Source organism: Cyprinus carpio, chromosome A18, assembly GCF_018340385.1.
Source record: "Cyprinus carpio isolate SPL01 chromosome A18, ASM1834038v1, whole genome shotgun sequence".
NCBI classification, from domain to species: Eukaryota; Metazoa; Chordata; class Actinopteri; order Cypriniformes; family Cyprinidae; genus Cyprinus; species Cyprinus carpio.
In genome coordinates, this window is record NC_056589.1 from 21705116 (window position 1) to 21727663 (window position 22548).

The following is a 22548-nucleotide window of genomic DNA, read 5'->3' on the forward strand; positions in this document are numbered from 1 at the left end:
GTTTTCTGTTTGCAATATCTTTCTCGTAAGTTTGCTTTTCCTTTGTCTCAGTGTGTTAATAATAAAACATTGCTTTTTAAAGCAGTTACGTTTGTGGGTATTTGTGTTGTTACAATACAGTCAGTTGCAGCTACATTAATGTGATCAGATCACCTGCGATCTTTACACCAACAGAGGAAAATAAAAATGATTAAGATGCGCAAGTCTTGTCCACTAGCTGGCGTTAGTGTTTGTCTTTTTCTTTCAGAGCTGGTTACTCAATAGTTTTAATACGAACAGGTGAAAGTTGTAATCAGGCCAGAAGAAGAGTTTTTGGGTTTCAACCATCAAAAAACAATGCAAAGACACATTCATAAAATGAATCAATACAATCTGTCAAACAGAAAATAGACGATACATTTCAATTCAACATTTTTAGATCACAATGGTGATTAAAGTCAATATAAAAACAAATGCCGCTTTTAGAACAGTCTTTATTTTTTTCACGTGACAAAAAATACATATACAATAGTTTCTCTAAGCAACATTAATGAAAGTTTAAATAGCATTAAATATAGTAAAGGACGCTATTATTATTTATAGAACAATATTCCATTTTACTTATTATTTAAAGGTTATTATCATTAAATGAATAAAATAAGGATAGCCTAATTCAGTTTAGTCTGTTACAACATGAAAGAGTTAATGTCTGACTGACAAGTTTATTAAAAAATTATATTTAAGCTACCAGTAAAAGTTGTTTTATTTGTACAATATGATCGGTTTACTCAAAATGGACAGGTAAAATTGATTGCTACAACGAATAAAATAATATAAGAAAAATTCATATGCAAAATTTAAAATGTCATCGTGGTTGCTTTAGGTTTTTTTTTTTTTTTTTTTTTTTTAGGCTACTTGACATTACACAGTTTAGGTAGGCTGCAACTGCAAGTATTTCTAAACTATCTAAAATTGTTGCAGACAAATATGAGAATTTTATGGACGTTGAAACAAAATGTTAAGACTAAATCTATTTAAAATAGATCAAATATTTTGACACTTTTAAACAAATCAAATAGCCTAAGTAGTTTTGGTCTGATTTGTACATAATATATATATGATGGTATATATATATATATGATGGTATATATATATATATATATATATATATATATATATATATATATATATATATATATATATGTATATATGTGTGTGGTATATATATATATACATATATATATATGATGGTATATATGATGGTTTAAGAACTTCATTGCTGCAATCGAGAAGATGACTGACCGGCACTCGTTCAGTTCAGTGCCGCATACCGCCATCGTATCCGTGACCGCATTTTTCTCGGCTTGCATAACATATCGCGTGACTTACTAGGTTAGTAACGTGAGGGAACGGACAGCAGAGAAGGCGGTGTTGATGATGGTAGGAGGAGATTGTGCGTCGTCGACGTCTTCCGCGTTTCCCCGGATTTCAACCAGTCTTGATTCTATCGTGTCTTGTCCTTGCACGTTTTACGCTCAGCCCACCCTCCCAATTGGGTTAGTTGTAAAGAAAAAAAGAAAAAAGAAAAAATCAATTATACAGCACCCCCCCCCTCCCCTCCGCCTTCACCTCTCCTCTTTCTCTCCCCACTTTGCAAATAACTACCACCGCCTTCGTTCTCCACATGCAGCATCGGAGTCCTGGGCCCCGGCGTACCGGCTCCAGCCATGTCGGCGAGGAATACAGCGGCTGGCGGCGGTGACGGAGCGATAGGGGAAAAGACAGGTAACTTGCCGCCTAGAACAATAGAATAAACAAGTAAGCCCACCCTAGACGGGTCCGCTTGAAGCGGAGAGAGCTGCTGTAGATTGCGCTGAGTGCCGGGCGGAGGAGAGGGGAGCTCTCGGTGTTCCCCGCTGATTGGTTTGCACACTCGCGTTCGCAGCGAAACTAGGTCAGTAGTTCAGTAGAGCGAACTCTAGCAAACCGAGCAGAGGCGCGTCGGAACTGCTCACGGTGGCATATTTGGGGCTTTAACTCGGCATTTAACCATAAAATCTGGTTTTAATGTGACTGCCAATCACGTTTTTAAGACGTAGTAGGCTTTGTTGGGCTGTAGTTATTTTGCGAGGCCTTTTGGCAGATAGGTTGCCGTCACATTCAGTCAGTTGTGGCTATGCTACTTCTTTATGTGTCTTTATAGGTGTATTCGCATGCTACTGTCAACTTTTTCTTTTGTATGTTTTGGGGAAACTTTGTGTCTTTCATATGGCATGCTAATTTTTTAACACTCTGATATTGTTCATATGGGAGTCACACTTGTGGTCATAAGTGACCCAACACCTGAAATGTACTTTTTTTTTCTAAGTAAAATCATATATTCATACAATCATACAAATACATACATATATATACATTTTTTTTTTTTTTTTTTTTTGGAGAGAATTGTATGATACTAATGGATATTTATGCGATAATTATGATAATTTTTTCCCATTGAAAATTAGATCTTTTTTCTAATATTTTTATATTACTTTAAAATTATGGAAGTATTTCATGTTAAAGTAGAGACCATTTCTGAAGGCAGATTAGTGCCATTTGGTGGGAGTAGGGCTGCACACAATTATGACAAAAATCATAATTGTCGATTATTACCTTGAAATTGTAATTGCGATTATTAAAAGCTTTCCTTGGCCAAAAAATGAACTTTTCACAAAAAAACTAATTTCACTGTTTTTGATCCTGACACAAAATGACCAGCTTACATTTAATTGACTAATAATATCAGCAGCACATGTGAAAGTGTGTATGAGTACCAGTCCGGTAAAATCATACTAATTAGATTGTAAGAGCAGACTGATTGCTATAAAAGGAGGGAACAAGCACTTCTAATCATTGTGTTCTTGTAAGCAATTGTTATCTCCAAAGAAACACGTGCAGCCATCATCGCTTTGCATAAAAATGGCCACACATGCAAGGAAATTGCACCTGAAAGAACCATTTACCGGATCATCAAGAACTTCAAGGAGAGAGGTTCGACTGCTGTGATGAAGTCTTCAGGACGTCCCAGAGTGTCCAGCAAGTGCCAGGACCGTCTCCTCCTGAGAAGTCAGCTACAGAATCGTGTCTCCAGCAGTGCAGAGCTTGCTCAGGAATGGCAGCAGGTTGATGTGAGAGCATCTGCGAGGCCAAGACTTTTGGACAACGGCCTGGTGTCAAGAAGGGCAGCAAAGAAGCTACTTCTCTCCAAGAAAAACATCAAGGACAGACTGAAATTCTGCAGCAGAAGACTGGTGCAAAGTTATTTTCTCTCATGAAGCTCCCTTCTGACCGTTTGGGACATCTGGAAAATCGATTGTTTGGAGAAGAAAAGCTGAACGCTACCATGATTCATGTGAAGCATCAAAGTCAGTGAAGCATCTTGAGACCATCCATGTGTGGGGTTGCTTTTCAACCAAGGGAGTGGACTCTCTCATAATTCTGCCCAAAACACTGCCAGGAATAAAGAATGGTATCAAAACGTCTGATTGGATTGGATCATAAGTGCTTTAATTTTACAAAACATTGGTTCACAAGTGATTTGTTTGTAAATTGGATGTTTTTGCTTCTCAGTCATATATACATTAAAGAGTCCCAAACTATAATACTGACTTTTAATAAATCATCTTTTTTTGTTAATTCTTGTTAATTCTTTAATATGGTTTCAGACATGAGCTCGAAAGAAGGGTTCAAACCATAGACTGTATAAAAACATGGACGTAGTGTCCGTGACATCACCCGTAGATTTCCAAAGTGCGTTTTTGAAGCCTAAAGTAGGCGGAGCCGGCCGTCGGCATCTTGGCAGTGCATCACCGAGCGTCACTCCTGCATAATTGAAAATGGGCTAAAAGGCGGGAGCTGGTTGCTGAAGCCACACCCACCTAACTCGACGGCAGTGTCAGGAACAGCAATCCACCTGTCACTCAAGTGGCCACGCCCTTAATTATGCAGAACTTTAAGGCTCAATATAATTTAAACGGATGAGTTATAAAAAAAAATCACCCCCCTCACAGTTGTCATGAAGGGTAAAATTAGCTATATACACCAAAATCATTTTTTGAACCCGGCTGTAAACATGTTTTTTTCTGCTGTAAAGTTGGGAATTTTAACATATGGAGTCTATGGGATTGACTCCCTTTTGCAGCCAGCTTCTAGTGGCCAGTTGACTAATTAGTTTAAATTACTTCCTTGTTGGCTTCACGAGAGAGAGCGGGAGGTTGCTGCTTGGTTCAAACTCTATTGTTCTACTTCAGAAAGTTTATTCTATGTATTCATTTTACTGTACTGTATGTATATGACAAAGTCAGTTTTTAGAATATTTGGAGATGCCTTTCCCTTAGTGAATTCAGCCTCATTTATAATGAGTGAAACTGCCTGCTGTGACGTAAATGGGAATCATTAGCATTGTGAGGTCATAGTGCTGCCTGATTTCTTGTAACGTGACGGTTGTGTAATATCTAGGTCAAACTCGGCACACTTGTAGGCTAGAGCTGTGATGCCTCTTGCTCAGACGTTGCTTTCTCATTCAGCCTAACTCAATCAGTCAACCTTTGCATAACTAGCTTATAAACAATCTGAAAGATAGCTATTCAGTGTAATAGGGTAGTTGTGTTCTTAATTCTTGCTAAAGTGTGTAACCTAAATCTGCTGTCAGTTTGGTTCCTCTCGTGACAGACTCCCCCCTCCCCTTCCCCAACACTGAAAAACGTGACTGGAATTTATGGACTCATCTGGAAAGTATGTCTCTTAGGTAACTGGCCTTTTGGGTTACAGATTCCAGTCCATTCAGTGATTGGTGTTTTTTCAGGTCAATTATTTACTATCTGACCCATCTGGTAAATTCTGGCAAAGCTGATAAATAAAATGCACTTGAACTGGTAAATTGTCTGTGGGAATTATTTGTAGGGGGAAAAAGACAGCATTGTATGTTAACACCTTCTTCATTTATTAATTAATGTGAGTCTTACCTCAGTGATATAAATCTATGTTTATAATGGAGATAATAAAGTTTATCAGATGTTATTAAGATGTAAGCCACATCAAAATGATTTCTAAATAAGGAATAAAAGCAATAATAAAAACATTGAAATTCAAAAGTCTATGCCAGTTTTGCTTATAAGTGGTAAGTTAATGAAGACTGTTTGTTGCATGAGACTGAAACTTACGTGATCCATTAGAAATTCGAAAGACACTGATGCTTTTAACTAAATTTTTTTTTATCACTTTTATTTCTAAAATTTTATAAAAATCAAGAGACACTAATATCTAATTAATTAACAGTAAGTATTTTTTTTCTTTAAAGTGCCACTATTATGCAATTTTTAAGATTCATAATATAGTTTTGGGAGTCTCCTACAATATGTTTAGATGCATGCAAGGTCAAAAAATGCTTTTGTTTTCTCAGAATATGCATTTAACATCACCTCATTTTCCAACAATTCTCAAACGATTAGTTCGAAGCAGTTCTATTATTCAGTCTCTCTAATCCTGTCCTTTCTGTGAGCCTACTCTGCTCTGATTGGTCAGATGGCCCAGTCTGTTGTGATTGGTCTACTGCGTAAAGCCCGTGTCAGAAACGATACGCCCATTGCCATAGTTCCGTATTTTGAACCCTAGATAGAAAATATAAATGTATATTATTTATCATACTTGCAGATTGTGATCCAGCGGAGCCAGCTGGACCGAATAAACTGTGTACTGAACCATCTTTCAAGAGCAAGCATTTTGTGAATCCTGCTTTGAACTCCTCGAGATTAGAGAAGCTGTCGTCAGTAAAATGATGGGAACACAAAAAAGATTGTGGTTGTACTGCTGTGGTACAGTGGAAAAAAAATGAATTTTAACCACTGATTCTTTACACCCTCATCTTTCGGAAGTGAAAATAAAGCAAATTTACTTTTCACAGAATAGGAAACAGCATCTTCTCTACATAATGTTAACCACACAAACAAGAAACTGTGTTTGTGGGCAGGGTCAAGTTGTTCGCAGCCGTCCAATGTATAACATAGGTGGGCATGTTAAAAAAAAAAAAAAAAAAAATATTCGGAAGTCATGGCCTAATGGTTAGAGAGTCGGACTCCCAATCGAAGGGTTGTGAGTTCGAGTCTCGGGCCGGCGGGGATGTACAGTTCTCTCTCCACCTTCAATACCATGACTTAGGTGCCCTGAGCAAGGCATCGAACCCCCAACTGGCTCCCCGGGCGCCGCAGCTTAAAAATGGCTGCCCACTGCTCCGGGGTGTGTGTTCACAGTGTGTGTGTGTGTTCACTGCTCTGTGTGTGTGCACTTCGGATGGGTTAAATGCAGAGCACGAATTCTGAGTATGGGTCACCATACTTGGCTGAATGTCACGTCACTTAAATTATGCAAATGTGTTACCCTGTGATGTGTAGCCATCACAGAAGTGGGATTCGAATTACTGATGACTCATTTAGGCTGTTCAGGGTCGATTCTTTCTTTTGGGAGACAAATTTATTTATCGTGCAACTTTGCAGATTGTTTACATTCACAAGCAGCTACATTATACACTGCATGAAAGTTAAATGGCATAATGGGGCATTTTAAATGGGGGAATTATAAGTTTATAGCTTATGTTTGTAGTGGTTATAAGTCATGAATTACTTGCCTAATTATCAAAATAATTAAATGTTCTTTTAAAGCAGTCAGTTGATAAATTTCCAGCTGTTGAGGCAAGGTGCTTTTGTAATTTGTTGGAAAAATTAGGTCACTTCTAAACTGAATGTTTTTTTTTTTTACTAATTTGTCATGGCTAGGGATTCTCACATTTTAGACAAATTTCTTGAACGATTAATTCTAAAACTTAACTGAAAAATAGAACATATGAAATTGAGTCATTTTCACTATATTAATATGGAGATGTCTGAAAATTCACATTATTGCTGTGTTGCTTTTGTCGTACAGGAAATCCACCATTCAATGCCAAGATGCTTCAACCAGATTTGTTTGTGGTTTTTGCGCTGTTTTCTTTCAAATCAAAGCTAAATACACGTAGAATCCTTGTGGCGTGGATGATACAGAAGAGCATACGCAGCATACAGTGATATGGAGAGACACAGAGGAGACTGTTGACAAAGGAATTGTTGAATAAAGTCGTTATTTTTGATTTCTTCACTTACAAAAAGTGTTCCCGTCACTTCATATAACCCAGATTGCATATCTGATGGCAGATGTAGTATTCTGACAATGACTTTCATACCTTTTATGGACCTTGACACTGTTATTTACAAGCTGGCATTCTATGTGACAGTCACAGGCCTCCCGGTTTTCATCCAAAAAATCTTTAACTGTGTCCCAAAGACGATGGAGCTTTTATGGGTTTGGAACGATGGTGATTTTCATTTTGGGGTGGAGTATCCCTTTAAGCTTTTGTGTCACAGATGATAAAATACTTTTAAAATAAGTTACAACAGCTGAGGCGGTGTAACTGCTATCGTGATGCCCCATTTTGAAGATTAGAGAACTGATAGCATGGTGTTATGGGCTGTTTAAGGTCAGGCTGCATATCATAAATCATTCTCTACTCACAAACCTCATATATGAATTGGTGACAGATTTAAAGAATAGAATTTGCTGTAGCATGCAATACATCACAGAAAATGGTCTTATAAGTTTACAGGATACATAAGAAATTGTGACATCAACAGTAGTTACAATTAAACCCTGTGTGTACCTGTTTGTCCAACATTAAGCTTAACAATTAATTTAATACTTCACAATGAGATGTACAATACTACCAAAGTGTGGTGCCAAAAGTGTGCAAAAGCTAAATTCAGTGGAATCACTGACCTACATTCACACACTTTTGTCACGTTTCTTGCACAACGTTTGACGTAAATAAATTGAGTTTGGACATGTTTCTCGTGCAGCTCTATGGTAACAGCGCAAAGTGTCATGAATATTTACCTCACCCTATGACATGATAATTTGTCTCCGTGATAACAAGTAGTGCTCACATCGACTGTTTTTCCAAGTTATTTAGACAGATTATCTAGTAGATTATTGAGGCATTTTGCAACTTGTGGGCGTGTATTGCTTTTAATGACATTTAAAGAGTATAATTATAATTAAAAAGCATTTGTTTTGAGAAAGAAGGTGTTGAGTGCATGGCTGTAGCCAGGGTTTGAAAATTAGAGAGGTCTGGGGTGTGGTTAAGAACTGTGCTATAATAACCCCTAAAAATACAACTCATTATATACACTAAATACTTTAGAGACAGACATGTAGATGTTTGTGAAAAATGTTTTATCTATTTTGGAGGGATGAACATTGTACCACAATAATGCCATATTTATTGCATCAAAATTTGTTTATACTTAAGGGGTGAATAATTTTATCAGTTGTTTATTATTCATGCAGCAATACATATCACTGTAATAGTTTTAATTAATAACCATTGCTATATAGATAATAACTTTTTCTAGTGCTCTTATGAATGTTTTATAAGCTTGACTTTGTGAAAATTTAACTACTATACTACTGAATGAAATAGACTTAAGTCCTTCATGGCTCGTGCTTGCATATTTCATTTCATTCTCTTACCTACAGATCTGTATTCCTACTAGTGTAACTGTTTTTGATAACGTTTCCAACAGATAATATCATGATTTATTATTATTATTATTATTATTATTATTATTATTGTCACTTTGCATTTGCCTTACCGAATGTGGTATCTTGTCACCTGTCCGTCAAATCAATGTTGCCAGATATTGCTATGGAGAAAAAAAAAAAAAAAAAAAAAATATATATATATATTATCGAGAGAGTTTTGAGTGAGGGCGCAGGCGCAGCCTCTGCCGTGTTGCCGAATCCAGCTTTTATAATCGTCTTTGGACTCGTCTTTTCCACTTAATTTGATATTTTAGAAAGTTAATAGAGCGGGAAGTTGTAATTTAGGTTTAGTGTTATATTTATCTTATCTTATTTGCAAATGATTTGAAATATACATATATATATGTATATATATATATATATATACAGGTCCTTCTCAAAAAATTAGCATTTTGTGAAAAAGTTCATTATTTTCCATAATGTAATGATAAAAATTTAACTTTCATATGTTTTAGATTCATTGCACACCAACTGAAATATTTCAGGTCTTTTATTGTTTTAATACTGATGATTTTGGCATACAGCTCATGAAAACCCAAAAATCCTATCTTCAAAAAATTAGCATATCATGAAAAGGTTCTCTAAAGGAGCTATTAACCTAATCATCTGAATCAACTAATTAACTCTAAACACCTGCAAAAGATTCCTGAGGCTTTTAAAAACTCCCAGCCTGGTTCATTACTCAAAACCGCAATCATGGGTAAGACTGCCGACCTGACTGCTGTCCAGAAGGCCATCATTGACACCCTCAAGCGTGAGGGTAAGACACAGAAAGAAATTTCTGAACGAATAGGCTGTTCCCAGAGTGCTGTATCAAGGCACCTCAGTGGGAAGTCTGTGGGAAGGAAAAAGTGTGGCAAAAAATGCTGCACAACGAGAAGAGGGTGACCGGACCCTGAGGAAGATTGTGGAGAAGGACCGATTCCAGACCTTGGGGGACCTGCGGAAGCAGTGGACTGAGTCTGGAGTAGAAACATCCAGAGCCACCGTGCACAGGCGTGTGCTTTTGAACCAGAAACAGCGGCAGAAGCACCTGACCTGGGCTACAGAGAAGCAGCACTGGACTGTTGCTCAGTGGTCCAAAGTACTTTTTTCGGATGAAAGCAAATTTTGCATGTCATTCGGAAATCAAGGTGCCAGAGTCTGGAGGAAGACTGGGGAGAAGGAAATGCCAAAATGCCTGAAAGTCCAGTGTCAAGTACCCACAGTCAGTGATGGTCTGGGGGTGCCATGTCAGCTGCTGGTGTTGGTCCACTGTGTTTTATCAAGGGCAGGGTCAATGCAGCTAGCTATCAGGAAATTTGGAGCACTTCATGCTTCCATCTGCTGAAAAGCTTTATGGAGATGAAGATTTCGTTTTTTCAGCACGACCTGGCACCTGCTCACAGTGCCAAAACCACTGGTAAATGGTTTACTGACCATGGTATTACTGTGCTCAATATATATATGTATATATGTGTATATATAGAAACCTAAATTACAACTTCCCGCTCTATTAACTTTCTAAAATATTAAATTAAGTGGAAAAGACAGTCCAAAGATGATTATAAACGCTGGATCTGGCAACACGGCGGAGGCTGCGCCCGCGCCCTCACTCAAAACTTTCTCGAGCTTCGTTCACTACTCCAGCGTCTGCCAGCAATCATTTCCATACCACAGACGCTGAACATTCTTGCACGCTGTCTAAACATTCAGACATTCACATGAACAGTTTTAGCAAATTTAGCAAATTCGTCATTCAGAGAACAAATTTTATTTCTGAACATGACCTTCGATGACCTCATAGCTGGCTGGGCATGGTTGAGTGATGTTCGTTTTGAAAATAATTGTTCCATTCTTACGCATGCGTATGTATGTATATTTATGTATGTATGCATTTGAATGATACAGTTGTGAGTGACGTTCCTGGATATGAATAGCGAGTCATTGAAATGGCCTTTCTCTTGTTCAAATGACATCACGCAATCGTCATGAGCGCTGGCACCCGAATGCAGGTCAGTGAAGTCCAGGTAAATATCGTGAGCCAGTGAAAGACGGAACTCTTCACTGTTGTGTGTGGCCTTCCTGTCAGCCTCATAAAACCAAATAACCCCGCCGGATCTTCACTACAGCACATAGGATTAAAAATCAGGTTGTTGCCGATCTGTTAATGACTATTTAGGTCATTGGCCTGCAGAGCACTGTTAAATATAGGAGCCAGGGGGCACAAGCTGTGTATGGCCTCGCCCGTTCCATTGTCGCCTGAACCTAATGATGGCACTGTAACAACAACACACACGCAGTATGCAGGAACGTGTAACGTTACTAGGATTGTGCAGATAGACAGTAGTATCGTGTATCGCCTGTGACTGATGTTTTACAGTGTTGCGCATAATAACCAACCACACAATTCCATTGAGTTTATGAATGCAATGGCCAGTCAGAGGCATTCAGAATAGTCATCGCTGAAACACCTGAGCAGTGTTGCCAGGTCCGCAGTTTTCCCACAGAATTTGCCTACTTTATAAGGGAAACCCCGCCAAAAACGTGTATTTTACCCTCCATGTTTTTTTGTGCAAACATGGCATTAAACAACAAAGTGCAGATGTATGTGCAATGCAAGTATAAGAGATTTATTCATCATACAGTGTAGACAGCTTCACTGATTATAATGGGAGTTGGTTCACTATCAATATGTTAGGATATCACCCAGCACTAACGTGTGTACACACAGCAGTCTGAGGAGGATGTGCAGATGCAGTTCAGGGCCTGATGAGGTGTCTGTTGATCTTAGAGGCTTAAAGCCACAGATGAAGCAGGCGGGAAAACAGACTGCACTGATAAAGGCTATTCATGAATGGTTGCTCTGCTTGCAGGGAGTTTGTGAATGGATTATAGTGGTCAATGGCAAATACAGCTCTATTAAAGGGGTCATATGATGCGATTTCAAGTTTTCCTTTCTCTTTGCTGATTAAAACATTATTATTATTATTATTATTATTATTATTATTATTGAAGTAATGATAATATTGTGTAAAGAGGTTTATTTTTTTTTTTTTTTTTTTTTTATTTTTTTATTTATTAATATTGTTAGTTTTGTTTCTTTACGGACTAGTTGTTGTTATTTTCAATAATAATAATAATGCTAAAAAAAAAATAAAAAAATATATAAAAATATATAATATATATATATATATATATAATATATATATATATTCCATTAAATAAATTATTACTGATTAAACTTATTATATTTATTATTGTTATTACTATTGATGTAATTATAATAACGTGAAGGTTTTTTTGTTTTTTTTTGCATTTACATTGTAGCTTTACTTCAACATGGACTAATTGTTGATGTTATTTCAATAATAATAATTTAATCAATAATAATGGGATTTTCATTTTATGAAATTCATTTTTCATTTGTTGTTGTTGTTGTTGTTGTTGTTGTTATTGTCACCATTATTGCATTTTACCACACAATAGCGACATTTCAATTAAACTTTCTTTACATTCTGACCAGTTAAATCCTTGAGTTGTTATTTTGGTGGAAAATGGAAGAGTTTCTGTTCACAGTTTCTGTATTCTTTTGATTCTTATTGAGATTTTTGTTTTATGAGTTTATTTTTTAATTTGTTTATGTTTGTGGGACTCAAGCCACCTGCTAGAGTTTTTGTGTGGAGCCTTTACCCTTTCACTTTGAATATAAGTTCCATATTCCTTTTTTTTTTTTTTTAACAATCACATTTTGATTTTATTTTGATTAATAGAAACCAAAACTGAAATTGAATTGTCAATTTTTTTGACAATCAGACTCCTATGTTTTCATTTGCATTTCATTTGCATTAATAGACGCTGTTCAGTGAATTTTTCAAAAGCCTTTTTAACTCAACGGATCCATGATCTGATCTTAGTGTTTGATAGTGCTGTTTTCTCCTTAGTAATGGAGACTGGATAAAAATAGAAATAGATACACTGCTACAAAGGCTTCTTTTAAAGCTTTAAAACTTTAAAGCTTTGTTTGTACAGGAAGCCGAAGACCATACTGTATATTAAAATTAATTCACGTATTCCTCCTTGTGTGAATAGGCCTATAGATGTGCATAAAGATAGCTCTTGTGAAGATGAAGTAGGTTGTCTGTATTGTGCTCATGGTTGCCCAGCCTTTAATGTGGCAAGTAGTTCTCTGTAAACTTTCCTTTCTAAGAACCAGGTGTAAACTGGGTTTCTGGGTTTTAAGATTACACTTTTAAGACGACTTTCACAAGATAAGACATAATGTCCTGTTTATTATCACAACACAGACAAAAAGTATCACTCGGAATTCACACAAAAATCTTTTGTTTGTGCACCAATTACAGATGCTCTGATTCTTTAGATGTCTGTTATGAAATCTATTCCACGGTGCCCTGGTTTCAATATGTAGCACATAGTTGTGTTTTGGCACGTTTCTTTTTGTCACTTACTATAATAAATCCCTCCCACCATTGGCAGGAGACGCATTAGAGGAAGAACCCCAGGGCCTCTCTGTCTCTCTGTCTGGTTTGATGACCCCCACCTCAGCCGCCGGTATGTCCTCAGGCATAGAGCTGCCCAGGAAACGGAAAGGCAGCATGGACAACCCGTGAGTATATTTATACATTTACATACTTACATTTGTCTCTAGAGGCTGGCGGTTTGACAAAAAAATGACAGTAACTGTGTGTGTATATCACAATATTGTTATTTTTGTAGTAAGAATAAATTAAAGATTGAATGGTTTATATATTAAACAATGGTGTGGTAAAGCCTATTTGTGAATAATGTAATTATTTATATACTTAATTCTTATGCTAAAGAATAAAAAACAATTTAAAAAATAATTATTCAAAGAAATTAAAAATAACTACTTAAATGATTTAAATGTTATTTACATTTATTTGTTCAAAAGTGTTTTTGTGTGTGTGTGTGTGTGTGTGTGTGTGTGTGTTAAATTAATACTGTTATTTGCCAAAGACAAGAATGTGTTAAATTATTCAGAACTGACATTACAGACATTTATAATGTTACAAAATATTTCTTTCAAATAAATACTGTTCCTTTGAACTTTTCATCAAAGAATCCTGGAAAAATATATCATAGCTTTCACAAAATATATCATTTCAATACAAGTGATGTCAAAACAGTCATTTTAAATTAATAATTGTTCACAATTACTGTTTTTACTCTAATAAATGCAGGTTTTAAATTGTAGTTTTTTTATTGCTATCTCAAATTCAAATTATTTTTCTCAGACCTCATTTGTTTATTTTCTCTTTTTATTTGGAACCTGGTGGACACAAACCAAAAGTGATGTTTTATTATGTGACTGCATAGGCTTAATTTTTATTGATGTGACAAGTCACAAAATTGTTGTACAGCTGTATTATTTGCCTGTCTTTGCCGCTTTGATTTTTGCATTTCTCCATGTTTCTTTGTGATTAAAGTAAATTCCTTCCCACATAAATGTCTATATATGCTACATATCCTCATACCACCCAGCCCTAGTGTCTTGAAAAAGTTTGATATTTGATAAGTTTGAAGAATGTTTGATATTGGGATTTTATAGCTGATTTGTATGACTAATATCCTCTTGTCCTGCTTTTCTGAATGAGTCCAGATGCGTTGGGAACTGAAGTGTGTGGTCTGTGTTTAACGTCCTCTTAGAATCATTGAAGCATTTCATGAGTCACTTTAATCATCTCACCACTTTGTTTCCAGGGAAACAAAATCTGCATCAAATCTAGAGGAGGATATGGAGGACAATCAGGGAAGGTACTGAGCCCATTATGATACTCAGTGTGGCTCTCCTTATATTTATCACTTTTAACACCTGTATGTATTTTATTATTATATTTTCTTAGATTGGAAGGAGACGAACAGCACTTAAAAATTAAGTGTGTCAGGTACTTATTGTCACTGAATGTTATTTTAATTATTTAAATTTAAGTTTAAATTTACATTTATTTCATTTTATTTAGTTCAATTTGAAGTTTCCATTGTCATTGAAACTCAAACACACAAAAAAAGCTGTTGTTAAGTGACGTTACATTTCAGCTCAGTGGAGTTCAGCTGTATTTACGATGCAAATTTCATCTTGTAGAGAACCTCACAGTCAGATTGAGAAACGACGGCGAGATAAGATGAATAACTTGATTGACGAGTTGGCAGCGATGATCCCCACCTGTAACCCCATGTCCCGCAAGCTTGACAAACTCACTGTGTTACGAATGGCTGTCCAGCACCTCAAATCACTCAAAGGTACCTAGATACCTCTCAAATGCCTTAACAATTAGCTTTTTGTGTAACCTAGCATGCACAAAGTCTAATATTGAACTTGAAAATGTATTTTTCTTCATGAATACCTAATTATATCCAAATAAACAGTGATGAATGTTCTTAAATGTATGTGGGGTAATAGAGTGCCTGTTTTTCAGGAGCGACCAGCTCATTTGCAGAAGCCAATTACAAACCTGCATTCCTCCCAGACGATGAGCTCAAACACCTTGTCCTAAGGGTAAATCCTATCATTTATAGAACTGTGTCTTTAAGCTATTTGTAATTTAGCAGAATAAATATCACAGCAAATTATTGATGATGTGGTTAGAAGAGGCTCCAAAAACAGCTTTTGTTTAAACAGGGCAGTTTGACTGTTTGCGACTGTGAAATTACAACATCAACCCTAAATGATCTCTCTTTATCTCTCCTATCTCTTGTCCAGGCTGCGGACGGATTTCTCTTTGTGGTTGGCTGTGACCGTGGAAAAATAATCTTTGTATCAGAATCTGTTTCAAAAATCCTGAACTACAGTCGGGTAAGACAGTTTCACTATTAAAAAAAAAAAAACACAGAGAATGTTTTATATTAAGTGCTATAATTATGAACAGAAGTACACTTCCAGACAGAGGATTGCACAATCTTTATTATTGCCGTCTTCCACAGAATCATAGTAAAGTCATCATGACTTGCAAGTGTGCTACTTATATAGTGACTCTCTCTTTCTCTTTCTCTCTCTCTCCCTCTCTCTCTCTCTCATTCTCTCTCTCTCTCTCTCTCTCTCTTTCTTTCTCTCTCTCTCCCTCTCTCTCTCTCTGTATAAAATATAATTTTTTTTAATTTTTGCACCTTTCAGGAATTCTTGAGATTAAGCATGTTATTTTCCAAAATTTAACTGTTCTTCAATTTTGGAAACATGATGTTATCTAAAAAACTCACTCAAGCCTTTAAGCATAATATTTCCGGTTAATAGTAGATTTTATGATAAGATCACAAAAAAAAAAAAAAAACCACATAAATCAGTCTAGGATGTCCAAACATTTCTGTTTGTGTGTTTTGAAGTATTTTAGGGCTGTTTCAAAAACAGCATTTGTTTACTTGGTGATTAACGATTAGGTTTATGATGTGACTTGTTAGCAAACCGTATTAGTTAAATCATGCCTCATTTGAATGTTTTTCTCCCCAGACGGAGTTAATTGGACAGAGCCTGTTTGATTATGTTCATCCAAAGGATATTGGTAAAGTGAAGGAACAGCTGTCTGCCTCTGAACTCTACCCGCGGGAGCGCCTCATCGACGCCAAAAGTAAACACATTTAGACCGTAATAAACGGTTGTTCCCTGTGTTAAGTTTGTGTGCGTGTTTTCTGAATGCTTTTCAGAAGTGCTTCTACAGTTTAATGTCTTTTCTTTTGCGTGCATATTGTACTCAATCTGCTTAATAAATATACAATATACAATACAGTTCAAATGTTTTTTTTTTTTGTAAGATTTTTGTTTTTGAAAGAAGTCTCTCATGATCACCAAGGCTGCATTTATAAATAAAGTAAAAACAGTAATATTCCTGTAATATTATTACAATTTAAAATGACTGCTTTCTATTTTAATATATCTTAAAAATGTAATTTATTCCTGTGATACAAAGCTGAATTTTCAGCAGCCTTTACTCCAGTCAGTGTCACTTGATTCTGCAGAAATCATTTGGTGTTTAAATAACATTTATTATTATGCACAATGTTGAAAACAGTGTTTCTGCTTAATATTTCTGTGGAAACAGTGATACATTTTTGAGTAATAGAATTCTTCAAAAAAAATAGAATTTGAAATATAAATCTTTCATAACATTATAAATGTCTTAACTTTCACATTTTATCAGTTTGATGTGTCTTTGTTTAATAGAAGTATTAATTTCTTTAAAAGAAAATCTTACCAACCCCAGACTTTTTTTTTTTTTTTTCGTTATTCATTGCTAGTAGATTATTTACACTCCCACATGTTTCAAAACTATTTCCTGGCACAAAGCACAATAAAAGTAGTCCAGGTGGTAGTCCAAAAAAAATTTGGAACAACATGAAGGTGAGTAAATAACAAAAATATGCCATTCCTTCAACCAGTCTGACTCTCTCCGGTGTTTATGTGCAGCGGGATTGCAGGTGCAGGCTGAGCTCCCCGTCGGAGCAGCTCGGCTTTGCTCTGGGGCCCGGCGCTCATTCTTCTGCCGAATGAAGTACATCAAAGTTATCATCAAAGAGGAGAAGGACTTTCAGGCTGGGGCCTCAAAAAAGAAAGGTCAGTAACATTACAGTCAGGATACATCAGGAGCTTAATTAAGTTGCTAAAGATGGTTCTCCAATTCTAATGATGACATTAAGTGAATCAGAAGAGCCTTGTGTTCATGCAATCAAATCCACTGTGATGAAACCTTTTACTGAAATCTGTTACGATTGCTGTGTAACAAACAAAAAAAAAAGAAAGAAAATAGAATTTAACTAAAGGTTCTATTTCCTTGGCTTCAGACTGGCAATGTCTCTCTTCTTGCTGAGAACCAAAGGTCCAAGATTCATTTGTGACGTGTTGATGACGTGGTCTGCATATTTACTCCATTACACATGTCATCTCTTCTTCTTTCTTCTCGCCACATGCAGTGGTTTAAGCACAGCTTGTGGGATTTCATTCCAACAGCTTTATTCCTACAAAGTTGTTGGATAGTGACTTCACTTTGGAAAGTGTTTTGCTGTGCTGTCTGGACTTGGACAGCATTGACGTTTCTGTTCTTGGTGAGCATGGCCTTTTCCAAACTGCCCAGAGCAGTTAGTTGTTCAGGCAACCCTGTAAAGCCATGCATTGATTTTTATGCATTGAACATTCATTATAAGCTAGTTTTTCAAAATTACAGTATGTTCAGCATGTTGAGCAAAAGCTTATATTCAAGCTTTGCTACATATCACATTTGGCACAATTTGTGAGATGCTTGTCACGGCACGTTTTTAGATTAAATCAAGCTAATCAAAAAAGGAATGAAACGTGCACCTTTGTGTTCCTCTTTAACATCATATGGTGGAACATTTGGCTCACAGCTCACCTGTTAATTTACTCTGTTTTGATTGACTGTCCCAACAGAGTCTCAGCGGTACTGCACTGTGCACTGCACGGGCTACATGCGCACCTGGCCCAAACGCCAGCTGGGGACAGAGGGGGAGGCTGAGGCGGATAAAGAGAGTTCCCATTTCAGCTGCCTGGTAGCAGTGGGCCGCGTGCACCCCCACACCCTCCCGCAGGCCAATGGAGAGATCAAGGTCAAGCCCACCGAATTTGTCACCCGCTACGCCATGGATGGCAAATTCACCTTTGTGGATCAACGGTAAGTTGACACTTTTTTTGGGAATAACTATATGTGAATTTTTGTTACTGACAATTTTTTGTGTGCATAATCATAGTCATTTATGCACACTTACTCCACAATATGTAATTACCCACATAACTTTGTGCAGTATCATTCAGTTGTAAGTCGACTGTACATTAGCCTCGGACTGTTGGCTGAATGTCTGATGCATATGGGACACAAAAGTGGAAACACTTCAGGAGTGTCGAAGTCGTCATTGGATTGGTTGAATTCTACAGGATTTCCGCGAGACGTGTGTCGCATTCTTTAACGTTCCGCCTGGAAACAAAGATACCGTGGTGCAAAACCCCCTCACGAAAGAAGAAAGCTGTAGTGTTTACAACTGTGATGATGAGCACTTATCAGGATCAACTAAATGCTGGATTTTCAAAAGTATGTGAAATACTTAAAGTTCGCGGCATAGAATCTTTAAAATATGTCCGAGAGTTTTACACACCGGTCTGTTATTCTGGCGACATTTCCACGCCTCGAACCGTGACGATAAATGAAACGAGCTGTGATTGGTTGTTTGACATGTCGGTCAAACAGCCTCATGGGTGGGCTTTGGCCAGTGAAAGCTGCCATGAATTCCAGACCTTCATCTGAAGACTACGCGAGACTAACTGAACATGGACACTTCTTTCTCACTAGAGGGCAGCATGCGTTTTCTTTTCAAAACTTGTATTTAGTTTACCACTTGTTAAGGGGGAACAACGTTTAGGTATTTGTTGTTCAGATAGTAGTTAACTAAGTATTTGTCAATATTAACTATCTTTTCTGGGAGTAATTAACTTTAAAAAGGATTTCTTTAGTAGTCTATGTAAATTACCTAAAAATAATTGTTAAAAAAATTATTCTCTTCTCCTTTTAAGTCTCATAGTGAGAAATGTGATTTTAAATACTGCTTTCTATTTATATTGTGCATACAGAGCCACCACCATTCTGGGTTACTTACCCCAGGAGCTGCTAGGCACATCCTGCTATGAATACTTCCATCTGGATGACCTTCCTCATTTGGCAGATAGACACCGAAAAGGTACAGTGCATCCAGATTCTTACTTTAAGGAACACTGGAGCTCTAAACAGGTTTTGCTGAAAGTAGATTCCAAGAAACTGGGCAGGTTGCCCGAGACATTTGTACAAAGAAGGACACGAGTAGCCAAATACTCATCATCCATCATTAATCATTAGTCTTACTTCTAAAGGACATTAGCACAGCTTTCAGTGGCAGATACACAAGGCCAGTGCCTCAGAGAGTTATATTGGATTACATGCACATACAAATATATGTGATAATTAATAACTTTACATTGAAAACTCTTTGTTTACCCATTCCAATCCTGTATAAGTTTCTTTTTATTGTGGAAAAATGTTAAGAAGAAAAGTACAACTGTTCCATTGACTACTCTTCCATCCAATGATAAATTAGGGTCTGTCACATAAGTCATATAAACTGCTTTTATTATGCTTTTAGTCATTTTGGACCTTGACAGCCTGTATCCCCATTTACTTTCATTAGATACAAATCAGTACATTCAACAACAATTTTGTATTCTGTCAAAAATAAAAAAAAAGCCATATGGCATTGGAATGACTGGTTTTGTGAGTGAATGACAAAAAAAAAAATTCTGTGTCAAGTTTCTTTTTATTATTTCATTTTGATCACCTCTTTTCACAGTACTGAGAAGTAAAGAGAAGATTGAGACAAACTGCTATAAGTTTAAAACGAAATATGGCTCTTTCGTCACCTTACAAAGTCAGTGGTTTAGTTTTATAAATCCCTGGACCAAAGAAGTAGAATACATAGTGTCAACCAACACAGTTATATCGTAAGTACCAGCATTTCATCTTGTTTTTCTACCAGGCCAGTTTTCCTATTACTGCATATCAATGTCATGATTCAGCCTGTCGCACCCAAATTCTGTGATCAATGAGATAATAGATTATTTCTTGACTCTTTTTCCGCCTGACTCAGCGGTAAAAGTAATCCAGGTGGATCAGGGGATAAAGCTGAGCAGCCTAGCAGTTCCAAGGCCTCGGAGGGTGAGTATGGAGATCTACGAATGTTCTAAATATGTTTTGTTTCTAGGCATGTGCCTATAATTTGCATATTGCATTGTAAAACCCCATATGGAGGAAAAGACTGAACAGGAGAAACTCATTGTCCAGCCTTCAAGTTAATAAAAAGCCAGTCACCTTTTTCATGGATGAATGACCTTTTATTTAGTTTCTTTTGTTTGTTTATGCTTGGTTGGGGTGTTTTGTTTTTGTTTGATATGGATGCATGACCTTTTATTTTTTTTTTTCTTTCGTTTTGGTTTCATGTTTTGTTTAGCTTGGTATGTTTTGTTTATTTTTTGTGCATTAGCTGGAACCACTTGAATTTTGTATACATGATTTATCTTACCATCGATTAAATATGCAAAATATATGTTATCACTGTCAGATTATACTTTTTATTTGAAGTATATTATGAAGCATAATATTGACAACAGTTTTGGAGATTTCCAATAGGATTACATAGGAACTCTATGCCTTTTGCTTACATAAAAGCTCACTCAGAGGACTTTACCAAGGTGGCTACAGAGTCCACTTGCTAAGGACATCAACAAAAAGACATATTTTTTTCCCGTGTGTTAAGCAAGCCCTCTGTTGTCAAGAATTCTAAATATATCCAACTCTTAAGTAATTTTGTATGTTTGGTTTTGTAGATGATGCCAAGAAGTCCCAACAAGTTCCAATCATCCCAGGAATCTCCAGTGCATCAGGCATGATTTACGCTGGGTGCATAGGGACCCAAATTGCTAATGAGATAATGGACTTTAATAGGTAAACCAATTATGTTGCTTCCTTTCTGTTTTTATATTTGGTGTAATTTACATTGAAGTATTACAAGTGAAGAAAATGAAGGAATGTAATGTTTTTTTATGATTTGTTGTCATACAAATGATTAGTTGTTAATTGGTGTTGTTGGGTTTTTTATCATTTTTTCCTGGCTAGTTGTAATAAGTCCTTTTTTTCCTTTCAAATATTACTTTTGATATTGTTAGCAACAGTTTTATCCTACTCTGCTTTAGCTGTCAGACAGTTTGCATGACAAAAGTTTCTTGGAAACATTGTGTTAATTATTTGATTTTGAAAATATGTAGTTCTGCACATTCTTAAAGGAAAGATCTTTGAATTCTGATGTCATGCTGTTTTCTTAAGGATGAACTCCTCACCATCCAGCGGCAATACAAGTCCATTCAGTTTACCGCAGGATAAGTCTCCATTGGTCCTTGCGCAGGCCAGCAGCAATGTGAGTCTGTCAAACAACTGTGTCTGTGTGTCTTTGTGTTTAGAAATTAGTTTACTATTCTATTTTGTTTCTTGCGTTCTAACTTGCATTCTAACAGTACTCCTCATGCTTTAAGTGCCAAATGGGGAAGCAGCAGATGTGGAGATGACTGGCAAATCAAGCTCAGAGGAGGGAGCGCGGGGTGGGGCCTTCACAGCGGGAGAAAATCTGATGGGTAGATGTCACAGCATTATATTACATTGGCCATGTGGTACTAAGATGCTAAAGCTTGTCAATATGATGTCTTGGTCTTTCCCTGGAAAAAAGTTTTGAATATTGAAAATTAAGCCTGCTTTTGGAACATTTAAGACTTTTTGTATTGTGACATTATTTTTGTGACAAAATTATTTTACATTTGTGTAAACTTTATACTTTTAATTAACTTTTTATAATTTTCATAATACAGAAATATGTGGATTACAATTATGAGAATCATGCATATAATATTATTATTATTATTATTTTTATTAGATAATATTCTTAATTTAATTAGTAAATGATGATAAATATTTAATGACAGATATAATGCTATTTTTCGAAAAATAAATTCATATTAATTCTACTAAAATCTATACTTTCATGTTCTGTAATTTTTGTTATATTAAATGTAAATATTTTGTCTTTTTTTATTTTATTATTATGATTATTTTTTCTTTCAAATATTGTATTTTTTCGGTCATTCTCTGCCTCTCTTCCTGCCCTTCAGAGGGGAGCTCTCAGTTGGATCTGGAGGGGGTTCCTGGTTTGGGTGCTCTGAGCACTGACGAGGCAGCCATGGCAGTCATTATGAGCTTACTGGAAACAGATGCCAACCTGGGTGAGGCCGTGGATTTTGACGAGTTGCACTGGTCTCTGTGAACATGCTCCAATTTTTTTTTTTTTTTTTTTTTTTAAAGACCCATCTTT

The 22548-nt window shown here is 36.3% G+C and overlaps 1 protein-coding gene across 3 annotated transcripts; it reads left to right on the plus strand.

Annotated features, from left to right (window-relative positions):
• Positions 1 to 1339: 1339 nt before the first annotated feature.
• Positions 1340 to 22543, plus strand: LOC109051790 (aryl hydrocarbon receptor nuclear translocator-like protein 1). 3 transcript variants are annotated; one of them, XM_042775413.1, is made up of 17 exons: positions 1341 to 1764; positions 13122 to 13255; positions 14371 to 14424; positions 14514 to 14555; positions 14753 to 14910; positions 15087 to 15166; positions 15371 to 15463; positions 16112 to 16229; positions 17066 to 17212; positions 18044 to 18284; positions 19235 to 19341; positions 19984 to 20134; positions 20281 to 20348; positions 21017 to 21134; positions 21513 to 21603; positions 21718 to 21817; positions 22349 to 22543. In XM_042775413.1, exons 2-17 carry the CDS (start codon positions 13179 to 13181, stop codon positions 22498 to 22500), a joined length of 1797 nt encoding a protein of 598 aa, XP_042631347.1. In that variant the 5' UTR covers positions 1341 to 1764; positions 13122 to 13178; the 3' UTR covers positions 22501 to 22543. The 3 variants fall into 3 exon arrangements, with proteins under 3 accessions (XP_042631346.1, XP_042631347.1, XP_042631345.1); XM_042775411.1 differs by having other exon boundaries at positions 1343 to 1764; positions 13126 to 13255; XM_042775412.1 differs by lacking the exon at positions 14514 to 14555 and having other exon boundaries at positions 1340 to 1764; positions 13126 to 13255.
• The last annotated feature ends 5 nt before the right edge of the window (positions 22544 to 22548 follow it).